This window comes from Dermacentor albipictus, chromosome 3, assembly GCF_038994185.2.
Source record: "Dermacentor albipictus isolate Rhodes 1998 colony chromosome 3, USDA_Dalb.pri_finalv2, whole genome shotgun sequence".
NCBI lineage: Eukaryota > Metazoa > Arthropoda > Arachnida > Ixodida > Ixodidae > Dermacentor > Dermacentor albipictus.
In genome coordinates this window covers 2,223,365-2,236,594 of record NC_091823.1, presented here as the reverse complement: position 1 = coordinate 2,236,594, position 13,230 = coordinate 2,223,365, and the positions used below count along the sequence as shown (strand labels likewise).

Sequence of the window (13,230 nt, the reverse complement as noted above, 5' to 3'; positions counted from 1 at the left end):
TTGTCATTTTTACTGAATATAGGTTGTTGCTAAAGGAACAGAGGAGTGAGATAACCTTGAAGTACTGTCCTGAGAACTAAAGCAACTTCTACAGGCCGCTACTGGTTTGCAACCAGTACTGCATCACAACATCATTTGTTTAGAAAAGTCCAAATGTTCGCCTTGAGGCGCAAACGCGTCCCCACCATCGAAGTCGTTGTGGACGCCGATGATGGTGAGCAGGTTGTAGGAGGCGACCGTAGGCAGCAGCGCAGAGTAGCAGAGGGTCGCCGTGCGCTCCCTAAACACGAACTCGCCCAGCGAGCCCAGGCCGCCGGTTTGCGTCAGGAGCCAGTACGGCGCCAGCACGCAGAGGGTCGCGACGCACAGCAGGGCTCCCATTTCTGAAAGCACAAAACGAACAAGCCGCATTTCACAGGCTCTATACAAATGGAGCGATCGCGAATCGAATTAGCTGCACTCCCCGGCTCAATATCGCAACACATAACCTTATTTTGCACGCACAAGTGGAATTCATTGAGACAACCCGTTTAAAGCGGTAGCGTTCAGGGATTCGTGTCGCAGAAAATACGGCGTCAGTGTCCCGAGCCTAGAGTTGTACGTCGCTTCGGCAAGATTATTTTGGAACCAGGCATCCCCACGCACGCAGGCGCTCCATGTGGCGCAACAAAATTGCTGTTATAATTGAATTTCTCAAAGTAAAATACGTAGAAAAATCGTAAACTATGAATTAAACATAACCTAACACACATGATAGCGTCGGATTATAATTTGAATGTACGAAAAAGCATAATTCTTTTACGCGAAAGCTGAACCACAAACCCCTTTTTACGCAGTAGCATTTTCAAGCTGCCCTTCAGGTCTGTCTTAATAGCAGCGGCGCGGCCCCCTCGGTTCCTTGGAAAACATCAAGAAAACTCAGTGCCTTTCCACTCTGTGAAGGATGACCAGCGAAGCTCTGTATGCGGGCCCTTAATTGCAAAGTGCATCTCTTCCGCGGGTCGGCCTGGTAATGCGCAATCTTCGGGAGTGGCCAACGTATGGGTAGTGCTTAATGCCTACTTCAACTCCACCACGGTTCGGCCCGGCAATGCACTATCCTCAAGATCGCCCACGTATAGGGAGCGCTTCACGCCTGTTCACCGTTGCCGCGGGTCGGCCCGCCATTGCACTAACTTGGGGATGGACCCAGGTATGGGGAGAACTTAACGCCTGCTTCACCGCCACCGCTGGCGGGCCCGGTATTGCACTATCTTCGGGATCCGCCGACGTACGGGGAGTGCTTAATGCCTGCTTCACCTCCGCCGCAGGTCTGCCCGGCATTGCACTACCTAAGAGATTGGCCCACGCACCAACACCGTCGTGTGTGTCGCTGGGATCGGTGTTCAGCCGGAGCCAGTTCACAATTCCCCTCAGACAATCAGCCACCTGGCTACTTGGCGACGTCGGAGTCCATGCGCATGGCTCCCTGCGCATTACAATTCAGTGGGTTATTAGAAACTGGCGCCGCAGTTGCGTGAACGTCAGTGCCTCTGAAAGTGCAGATTATGCAAGTTAGCCAGTGTGCACACGCCAGTGCTGCTCCCAAAGTGGTTCTTCCAAGCCCGTGTTGCCCTTCTTGTAGCCGCACCAACACCGTCGTGTCTGTCGCTTGCATCGCTGTTCAGCCGGAGTCTGTCCACAATCCCACTCAGACAACCAGCCGCCTGGCTACTTGGCGATGTAGTAGTCCATGCGCATGCGTCCCTGCGGGTCATAATTTTGCGGGTTATTGGAAACTGGTGCCACAGTTGCGTGACCGTCAGTGCCTGTGAAGGTGCAGATTATGCAAGTTAGCCAGTGTGCACACGCCATCGCTGCTCCCAAAAAAAAGATTTTCCAAGCCCATGTCCCTCTTCTTATCGATGTTCAGCCAGTCAGTTCACAATCCCACTCGGACAACCAGCCACCTGACTACTTGGTGATGTCGTAGTCCATGAGCATGCGTCCCTGCGGGTCATAATTTTGCGGGTTATTGGAAACTGGTGCCGCAGTTGCGTGACCGTCAGTGCCTGTGAAGGTGCAGATTACGCAAGTTATCCAGTGTGCACTCGCCACCGCTGCACCTAAAAATGATTCTTCGAAGCCCATGTTCCACCTCTTATCGATGTTCACCCAGTCAGTTCACAATCCCACTCAGACAACCAGCCACCTGACTACTTGGCGATGTCGTAGTCTATGCGCATGCATCCCTGCGGGTCGTAATTTTGCGGGTTATTAGAAACTGGTGCCGCAGTTGCGTGACCGCAAGATTTGTGAAGCTGCAGATCATGCTAGTTAGCCAGTGTGCACACGCCGTTGCTGCTCACAAAAATGATCCTTAGAAACCCATGTTCCCCTTCTTATAGCTACACCAACACCGTCGCGTGTGTCACTTGCATCGACGTTCAGCCGGAGTCAGTTAATAATCCCTCTCAGACAACCAGAGACCTGCTGCTTGGCGATGTCGTAATACATGCGCATACGTCACTGTGCGTCGTAATTTAGCGGGTTATTGGTAACTTGTGCCGCACTTTCGTGACCGTCCGTGCCTGTGTATGTGCAGATTATGGTAGTTCGCCAGTGTGCACACACCACCGCTGCTTCAAAAAATGGGCCTTCAAAGCCCAAGTTCCTCTTCTTATAGCCTCACCAACACCGTCGTGTGTGTCGCTTGCATCGAAGTTCAGCCAGTCAGTTAACAATTCCGCTCCGACAACCAGCCACCTGGCTACTTGGCGATGTTCTAGTCCATGCGCATGCATCCTTGCGCGTCGTAATTTAGCGGGTTATTGGCAACTAGTGTTCCAGTTGCATGACCTTCAGTGCTTGTGAAGGTGCCGATCATGCAGGTTAGCCAGTGTGGACACGCCACCGCTGCTCCCAAAACTGATCCTTCGAAGCCCATGTTCCTCTTCTTATAGCCGCACCAAGGCCGTCGTTCCACTGTCAGTGTCACTAAGATAGATCTTCGCAGATGACTGCGTTGTATATAAAGAAATAGTATCAATATATAGCAGACCATCAATTGCTCCAAGAATCCTTGCTCAAAATATGTCACTAGTGTGAAAAATGGAATATGTATTTCAACATTGATAAGAGGGGGGTTCTCCGAATTACGCGAAAAAAATATACGTTAGCTGTTACCAATATTGCCTCCACAACGGCCACATTATCGAGGTCTCACAATATAAATATCTAGGAATACCTCTTAACAACCGATTAACTTGGGGCACAAATATCTGAGATCTGTGCTACAGCATTCTCGAAGCTCTGTTTCTTGAGACCAAAATTATAGCATACTCCCAGCCGTATTAAACTCCTGGCTTATAAAACGACCATTAGATCCAAACCTAAATACTCGTCCGTAATTGGGGACCCGCGCACTAAGAAAGACATCTATCAATTAGACCTCGTTCAGAGGAGGGCAATAAGTTTCATTTTTCATAGATAGAGAAGGTCGGACTCCCAAACACAGCTTATCAAGGACAATAATATCCCGTTGCTTACTACACGTAGATGAGTGACCTGCATTTCTTTCCTCCGTAAAATTTTCACACGAAAGCTTAGCATTGCTTCCCCGCCATTCCTCAGGCTCTCGACTACTCGAAGGACCCACAACAATAGGGAACACTCATTACTGCCTGTTTTTGCTAAAACAAACTCACTAAAACACAGTTTCTTCCCTCAAACAATAGCTGACTGGAACGCGCTTCCTGAATCGCTTTCTCGCTCTCCTGATGGTGAACAGGCCCTTCAAACTTTGTTTCTTCAGTAGAAAGGAAACAATTTTCTTATGAAGAATTTCAATATTCATTGCTTTCTGTTTGTGCTCTGTCACCTTTAATTATTTATTCTGTTGTATTTTACATGCAATGTAATTTTTTGCATGTACGTGCTGTTATGATTTCAGTTTTCATGCCCCTCCTGCTTGGGCCAATCTGGCCGGCAGTATTATGAAATAAATAAAAATAAACAACATATCCTAGACGGAGATGGAAACAGACTGGAAGGGGCAGCGTTATTAAATTGCATTCGAAAAATAACAGCCGAATTATTCCAAGGCATGAGGAGGTTGTATTTGAGGGGAAAAAAAAGAGCATGAAAGGAAGCCACATGGAAAAGGAGCTGGTGCTGACAAATTTCACCTGGAAGAAAGCCGAAGAGAAAATTCCTAAGCGCACAGCCACAGGGCTAGAGGAGATTCTTGTTAGGCTGATTAATGAACTAGGACCAAAAAGTAAGAAAGCTCTGGTGAAAGCAGTGGAAAAAACTTTAAAAGATATACGAATACCAGACAGTTATTGGCGACAGTCCACTAGGTGGACTCTTACAGAATACCCCCTCCCCCCTGCATATCTTTTTAAGCATTGCCTATTCGGCAAGACAGCAGAAGCGCCCAGCAGGCACGTTCAGAAATGTCCGCAAGAACGCGCCAACAAAAGAACCACAACGAGAATACCTACCAGATGTGAAGATGCACGTGACCAGCATAGTGAGCAGAGTCTGCAGGACGCTGTGCACAGCAAAAACTGCGAACAGGAGCGTCACGTCGGTGCGGTCAAAGAAGGGGACGCCTGCCTTGGCTTGCTTCTGGAAGGCAGCACAGTACACGCAGATGGCGCTGTGACCCAGGCAGAAGCACAGGGTGCACACGAACTGACCCGTCCAGTAGAAACAGTCGGGCAGACCCATCAGACGCTCGTATTCCTGCAGTAAGCGCTGAACCTTCAGGACTCACCTCTAAACCTCCCCGCCCCTCTTGCATAATATTGACACGTGCACTCGTTTATCTAGTTAAACAAATGTTAAACGTTATTCAAGGTATGTGTACGCATGGTAGCGAAGGATTTCGCACGTTCTGCAGTGGCGGCTTCGATGGATGGATGGATGGATGGATGGATGGATGGATGGATGGATGGATGGATGGATGGATGGATGGATGGATGGATGGATGGATGGATGGATGGATGGATGGATGGATGGATGGATGGATGGATGGATGGATGGATGGATGGATGGATGGATGGATGGATGGATGGATGGATGGATGGATGGATGGATGGATGGATGGATGGATGGATGGATGGATGGATGGATGGATGGATGGATGGATGGATGGATGGATGGATGGATGGATGGATGGATGGATGGATGGATGGATGGATGGATGGATGGATGGATGGATGGATGGATGGATGGATGGATGGATGGATGGATGGATGGATGGATGGATGGATGGATGGATGGATGGATGGATGGATGGATGGATGGATGGATGGATGGATGGATGGATGGATGGATGGATGGATGGATGGATGGATGGATGGATGGATGGATGGATGGATGGATGGATGGATGGATGGATGGATGGATGGATGGATGGATGGATGGATGGATGGATGGATGGATGGATGGATGGATGGATGGATGGATGGATGGATGGATGGATGGATGGATGGATGGATGGATGGATGGATGGATGGATGGATGGATGGATGGATGGATGGATGGATGGATGGATGGATGGATGGATGGATGGATGGATGGATGGATGGATGGATGGATGGATGGATGGATGGATGGATGGATGGATGGATGGATGGATGGATGGATGGATGGATGGATGGATGGATGGATGGATGGATGGATGGATGGATGGATGGATGGATGGATGGATGGATGGATGGATGGATGGATGGATGGATGGATGGATGGATGGATGGATGGATGGATGGATGGATGGATGGATGGATGGATGGATGGATGGATGGATGGATGGATGGATGGATGGATGGATGGATGGATGGATGGATGGATGGATGGATGGATGGATGGATGGATGGATGGATGGATGGATGGATGGATGGATGGATGGATGGATGGATGGATGGATGGATGGATGGATGGATGGATGGATGGATGGATGGATGGATGGATGGATGGATGGATGGATGGATGGATGGATGGATGGATGGATGGATGGATGGATGGATGGATGGATGGATGGATGGATGGATGGATGGATGGATGGATGGATGGATGGATGGATGGATGGATGGATGGATGGATGGATGGATGGATGGATGGATGGATGGATGGATGGATGGATGGATGGATGGATGGATGGATGGATGGATGGATGGATGGATGGATGGATGGATGGATGGATGGATGGATGGATGGATGGATGGATGGATGGATGGATGGATGGATGGATGGATGGATGGATGGATGGATGGATGGATGGATGGATGGATGGATGGATGGATGGATGGATGGATGGATGGATGGATGGATGGATGGATGGATGGATGGATGGATGGATGGATGGATGGATGGATGGATGGATGGATGGATGGATGGATGGATGGATGGATGGATGGATGGATGGATGGATGGATGGATGGATGGATGGATGGATGGATGGATGGATGGATGGATGGATGGATGGATGGATGGATGGATGGATGGATGGATGGATGGATGGATGGATGGATGGATGGATGGATGGATGGATGGATGGATGGATGGATGGATGGATGGATGGATGGATGGATGGATGGATGGATGGATGGATGGATGGATGGATGGATGGATGGATGGATGGATGGATGGATGGATGGATGGATGGATGGATGGATGGATGGATGGATGGATGGATGGATGGATGGATGGATGGATGGATGGATGGATGGATGGATGGATGGATGGATGGATGGATGGATGGATGGATGGATGGATGGATGGATGGATGGATGGATGGATGGATGGATGGATGGATGGATGGATGGATGGATGGATGGATGGATGGATGGATGGATGGATGGATGGATGGATGGATGGATGGATGGATGGATGGATGGATGGATGGATGGATGGATGGATGGATGGATGGATGGATGGATGGATGGATGGATGGATGGATGGATGGATGGATGGATGGATGGATGGATGGATGGATGGATGGATGGATGGATGGATGGATGGATGGATGGATGGATGGATGGATGGATGGATGGATGGATGGATGGATGGATGGATGGATGGATGGATGGATGGATGGATGGATGGATGGATGGATGGATGGATGGATGGATGGATGGATGGATGGATGGATGGATGGATGGATGGATGGATGGATGGATGGATGGATGGATGGATGGATGGATGGATGGATGGATGGATGGATGGATGGATGGATGGATGGATGGATGGATGGATGGATGGATGGATGGATGGATGGATGGATGGATGGATGGATGGATGGATGGATGGATGGATGGATGGATGGATGGATGGATGGATGGATGGATGGATGGATGGATGGATGGATGGATGGATGGATGGATGGATGGATGGATGGATGGATGGATGGATGGATGGATGGATGGATGGATGGATGGATGGATGGATGGATGGATGGATGGATGGATGGATGGATGGATGGATGGATGGATGGATGGATGGATGGATGGATGGATGGATGGATGGATGGATGGATGGATGGATGGATGGATGGATGGATGGATGGATGGATGGATGGATGGATGGATGGATGGATGGATGGATGGATGGATGGATGGATGGATGGATGGATGGATGGATGGATGGATGGATGGATGGATGGATGGATGGATGGATGGATGGATGGATGGATGGATGGATGGATGGATGGATGGATGGATGGATGGATGGATGGATGGATGGATGGATGGATGGATGGATGGATGGATGGATGGATGGATGGATGGATGGATGGATGGATGGATGGATGGATGGATGGATGGATGGATGGATGGATGGATGGATGGATGGATGGATGGATGGATGGATGGATGGATGGATGGATGGATGGATGGATGGATGGATGGATGGATGGATGGATGGATGGATGGATGGATGGATGGATGGATGGATGGATGGATGGATGGATGGATGGATGGATGGATGGATGGATGGATGGATGGATGGATGGATGGATGGATGGATGGATGGATGGATGGATGGATGGATGGATGGATGGATGGATGGATGGATGGATGGATGGATGGATGGATGGATGGATGGATGGATGGATGGATGGATGGATGGATGGATGGATGGATGGATGGATGGATGGATGGATGGATGGATGGATGGATGGATGGATGGATGGATGGATGGATGGATGGATGGATGGATGGATGGATGGATGGATGGATGGATGGATGGATGGATGGATGGATGGATGGATGGATGGATGGATGGATGGATGGATGGATGGATGGATGGATGGATGGATGGATGGATGGATGGATGGATGGATGGATGGATGGATGGATGGATGGATGGATGGATGGATGGATGGATGGATGGATGGATGGATGGATGGATGGATGGATGGATGGATGGATGGATGGATGGATGGATGGATGGATGGATGGATGGATGGATGGATGGATGGATGGATGGATGGATGGATGGATGGATGGATGGATGGATGGATGGATGGATGGATGGATGGATGGATGGATGGATGGATGGATGGATGGATGGATGGATGGATGGATGGATGGATGGATGGATGGATGGATGGATGGATGGATGGATGGATGGATGGATGGATGGATGGATGGATGGATGGATGGATGGATGGATGGATGGATGGATGGATGGATGGATGGATGGATGGATGGATGGATGGATGGATGGATGGATGGATGGATGGATGGATGGATGGATGGATGGATGGATGGATGGATGGATGGATGGATGGATGGATGGATGGATGGATGGATGGATGGATGGATGGATGGATGGATGGATGGATGGATGGATGGATGGATGGATGGATGGATGGATGGATGGATGGATGGATGGATGGATGGATGGATGGATGGATGGATGGATGGATGGATGGATGGATGGATGGATGGATGGATGGATGGATGGATGGATGGATGGATGGATGGATGGATGGATGGATGGATGGATGGATGGATGGATGGATGGATGGATGGATGGATGGATGGATGGATGGATGGATGGATGGATGGATGGATGGATGGATGGATGGATGGATGGATGGATGGATGGATGGATGGATGGATGGATGGATGGATGGATGGATGGATGGATGGATGGATGGATGGATGGATGGATGGATGGATGGATGGATGGATGGATGGATGGATGGATGGATGGATGGATGGATGGATGGATGGATGGATGCTATGAGCGTCCGATTTGGTATGGGGCGGTAGCTTGCGCCACAAAGGTCTTACTATTGTAGTACCTGCACTGTAACAAATTTCCGTCATTATACGGAAAAATTGCAGGTAAAAATACGGAAAGTATGTCGTCTTTCAAAAATTCGGCAAAAGCTTTCGTTAATATATGTAAGTCCTACCCGTTTTAATTTTTACGGACGTTTCACTGTATAAATAGAGTGGCTACACTGATTTGCACGAAACAGATGGAATTCCGTATTTTTGTTATGCGAACATCCGTATTTTCGCGATGAGAACTGTACACGCTGTCCGAATGTGCGCTTGTATTCACAGTTTCATCCAACAATATTTTATTGAACACGCAAACTCTACGCATTATGAAGATACGTGCAAAATGTGAGAGCTAGCCTTATGCCAAAAGGTGCAATAACAATAAATATATACGTACGCATCCTCTATTCCGGTCGTAGCTTACCGCGCATACGGGCCTTGTAACGCTGATGATATGCGCAAATATATGCGTGTGTTTACAATGTTCTCACGTTAAGCAACTTGTATTCAGTAATACAGCATATGTTTAAGTGAACGAAGAGCCGTTGGCATTCGCGCCAATATAAACAAATTTGCGGCACTCAGATGATGCTGCACTGGGAATTACATTGGTGCTCTACGCCAAAAATTGTGCGCACTATATGTCAGTACCGAAACGCAGGGAGTGGTCAATGACCGTAACTGCGTTTGCATTTAGCAACATATGGCCTCGAAGGGAACTGGCGGCCTATAGATCCAATGGCTGGATGAAGTTTTCGAATGCGGGAAATAATTAACCCAGTAAAAGGGATTTGCCGAACTGTAATGTTGTTGCTTTAATTAACTCATTCCCATAATAATTCCAAAATATGTCGTCTCTGTCTATAACTGTCCATTCAATGACAAACAACAATTACACATAATCTTTACTGTTCATGTGTTGTCAATTCTTGCGCTAAGATGTAATCGAAACATTAGGCGCTTCATCTTGAAACAAGACCGGTGAGCGCGCACGTTCTTATACGGCAGAATAAAGATCGCGAACATGCACCGACATGTGTGCAAACTACGGGAAGGTGACTGAAGATGAAGGGCCTAGTACTGTGCTAGTACTGTGTGTACTGTCAAAAAGACAAAGAAAAATAGGAAAGAAAGAACGCCCAGTGCCGACATGGCGTAATGATTCAAGGTTTACTTGTTTTTGACCAAGCATGCAACACCAATTGTTCAATGTGCCTTATCCACGGGTAAATGTTATGACATAGTGATTATTTACCCGTTCCTTACATGCACCACCCAGCCCAAATCAGCACTTTAATAGAGCTTATGGACGCATCGCAGTTCGCTGCTTTGCACTGCAGTGCAACACTGGGGTACGCTATCCCCAGTAGCAAACCGTCTGGTTGACCTCCCTGCCTTTCTTCTTCTCGGATTCTTTATCTGTTTCTAAAAAAATTCCCTACCTTGTGGGAGGGAAAACGTTCTCCTCTTTCATAATTCAATTATTTGTCAAGCAATTATTTCGCTGTTCCAGCAACTAGAATACAAATCCGGAAATGAAACCGATTCTCTTTTGTTCTCCGTGCTCACAGAGCGCGGCACCAAAGGACAGCGCGCGCTGCGCTTCCGATTTAAGGAGCGGTAGACAAAGCTGCACATGTGTAGTCAGCCGGCTCTTATCCTTTCATGTCGTAAATATTGTTAGTTTAAAGTAAATATGTCTTGATTTGTAAGGAACAATCTCGGCTCCTGCAAGCCCATGTTTGAAAGCGCTTTCATTCTGTATAAGGCTCATAGCAGGATGAGGAGGGAGATTGTGGAGGCCTACGAGATTGCAAAATTAGAGCAAAAGTGCGTAAGCAAGCCTTCGGTGTCGCTATCTGAAAAGGAGATACGATTCCTCGGATTATCTTTGTGGCCATTGCAGTAGATGTTTTCCCAATGCCTTGCACACGTGCACGGTTCATCGAAATGCACCACTGAATGTTCTTTTTTGCTGTTGCGTTTGTTTCCGCTCGCACGGTATATATTTTTCGATGCGTGCGAAAATAAAATCTATAGTTGAAAGTGAAGCGCTATGTCTGTGTATCTGTTTCTTTCTACGTCCTCGTTCAGTCGCGCTTATACACTCTACCATGGATTCTAACCAACTAGCCCGCCAACGTGTTTTGTTTCTTGGACCGCCGTGTTGCATGCGAAGTTACGTACGGCAGGACGGCATCGCAAGTATTGGGTTCGAGGTCGACGTACTTGGCTAGCATGTCGGTCAGGGTCTTATTCAGGCGCTCCGTAAGACCGTTCGTCTGTGGGTGGGAAGCAGCTGTCCTCCTGTGCTTCGACTGGTTGTACTGCAGAATGGCTTGGGTGAGCTCCGCTGTAAAGGCCGTTCCTCTGTCGGTGATAAGGATTTGTGGGGCGCCATGTCGCAGCTGGATGTTCTCGACGAAGAATTTCGCCACTTCGGCTGCGCTACCTTTCGGCAGATCCTTTCGTTTCAGCGTAGCGGGTGAGGTAATCCGTCGCCACGACGATCCACTTATTTCCGGTTGTTGACGTCGGGAAGGGTCCCAACAAGTCCATCCCGATCTGCTAAAATGGTAGGCAAGGAGGCTCGATCGCCTTTAGTAATGCCGCTCCTTGTCGGTGGTGTCTTGCGTCGCTGACCGTCTCGGCATGTCTTGACGTAACGGCCAACGTCGGCGATCAGGCGCGGCCAGTAATACCTTTCCTGTATCCTCGATAGCATCCGGGAGAATACGAGGTGTCCAGCGGTCGGATCGTCATGCAGGGCGTGCTGAACTTCTGCACCCAGCGCTGATCGAGGGAACAACAAGAAGGTAGTTGGCGCGCCTAGTAAGAAGTTCTTTACTAGTACGTTGTTGTGAAGCGAGAATGAAGACAATCCTCGCTTAAATGCCCTAGGAACAACGTCGGTGTACCTTTCCAAACACTCGACGAGGTCTTTTAGCTCCGGGTCTGCTCGTTGCTGTTCAGCGAACTCTTCCGCGCTTATTATTCCAAGGAAAGCGTCGTGATCCTCGTCATCTTGCGGCGGCGGTTCAATAGTGGCGCGTGATAGGCAATCGGCATTACAGTGTTTTCGTCCGGACTTGTAGGTTACAGTGATGTCGTATTCTTGTAGTCTGAGGCTCCACTGCGGCAGTCGTCCTGAACGATCCTTTAAATTCGCTAGCCAACACAACGCGTGATGGTCGCTGATGACTTTGAATGGCCTACCACATAGATAAGGGCAAACTTTTTCTGTAGCCGAAACGATGGCGAGGTATTCCTTTTCGGTCATAGAATTTTCGGTCACCGAAGCCTTCCACTTTTAACAGTGACCGGCTAGCGTAATCTATGACCTGTTCAACTCCGTTTTTCATCTGGACTAAAACGGCACCAAGGCCTAGGCTACTGGCGTCAGTATGGATTTCTGTATTGGCGTACTCGTCGAAGTGCGCAAGTACCGGTGGTGACTACATGCGTCATTTGAGTTTTTCAAATGCGTCAGCCTGCGGCGTTTCCCACTTGAACCCGACATTACATTTAGCTAGATGTGTAAACGGCTCAGCGATGCGTGAAAAGTTCTTCACAAAGCGCCTGTAGTATGCACACCAAGGAATGTACGCACTGCCTTCTTGTCGACGTGCTGCTGGAACTTTGCGACGGCGGCTGTCTTCTGTGGGTCGCGGCAGACTCCAGATATCGTGATGACGTGGCCCAGGAACAGAAGCTCATCGTAAGCGAAGCGGAACTTTCCCGGCTTCAGAGTGAGCCCTGATGACTTGATGGTTTCTAGTACTGTCGCAAGCCGCCTAAGGTGATCGTCCACATTTCCGGCGAAGACGACGACGTCATCCAAGTAAACAAGACAGGCCTGCCACTTCCACCCTGCTAACACCGTGTCCATGACGCGCTGGAACGTTGCAGGAATGAATGGAACGTTGAACTCACAAAGGCAGTTTGCCGT

The 13,230-nt window shown here is 48.8% G+C and overlaps 1 protein-coding gene across 5 annotated transcripts in view; it reads right to left on the bottom strand.

Annotated features, from left to right (window-relative positions):
* LOC135919920 (phospholipid-transporting ATPase ABCA3-like) overlaps positions 1-13,230 on the bottom strand; it is a 223,301-nt gene that overhangs the window by 180,831 nt on the left and 29,240 nt on the right. For 3 of the 5 annotated variants that reach the window (XM_065453931.2, XM_065453932.2, XM_065453933.2), the window contains exons 5-6: positions 4,485-4,728; positions 186-383 (exon numbers count right to left, since the gene is read on the bottom strand). In XM_065453931.2, coding sequence (XP_065310003.2) covers positions 186-383; positions 4,485-4,728 — 442 coding nt within the window. The remainder of the gene's footprint in view (positions 1-185; positions 384-4,484; positions 4,729-13,230) is intronic. The other 2 variants (XM_065453935.2, XM_065453934.2) reach the window with 1 other exon arrangement.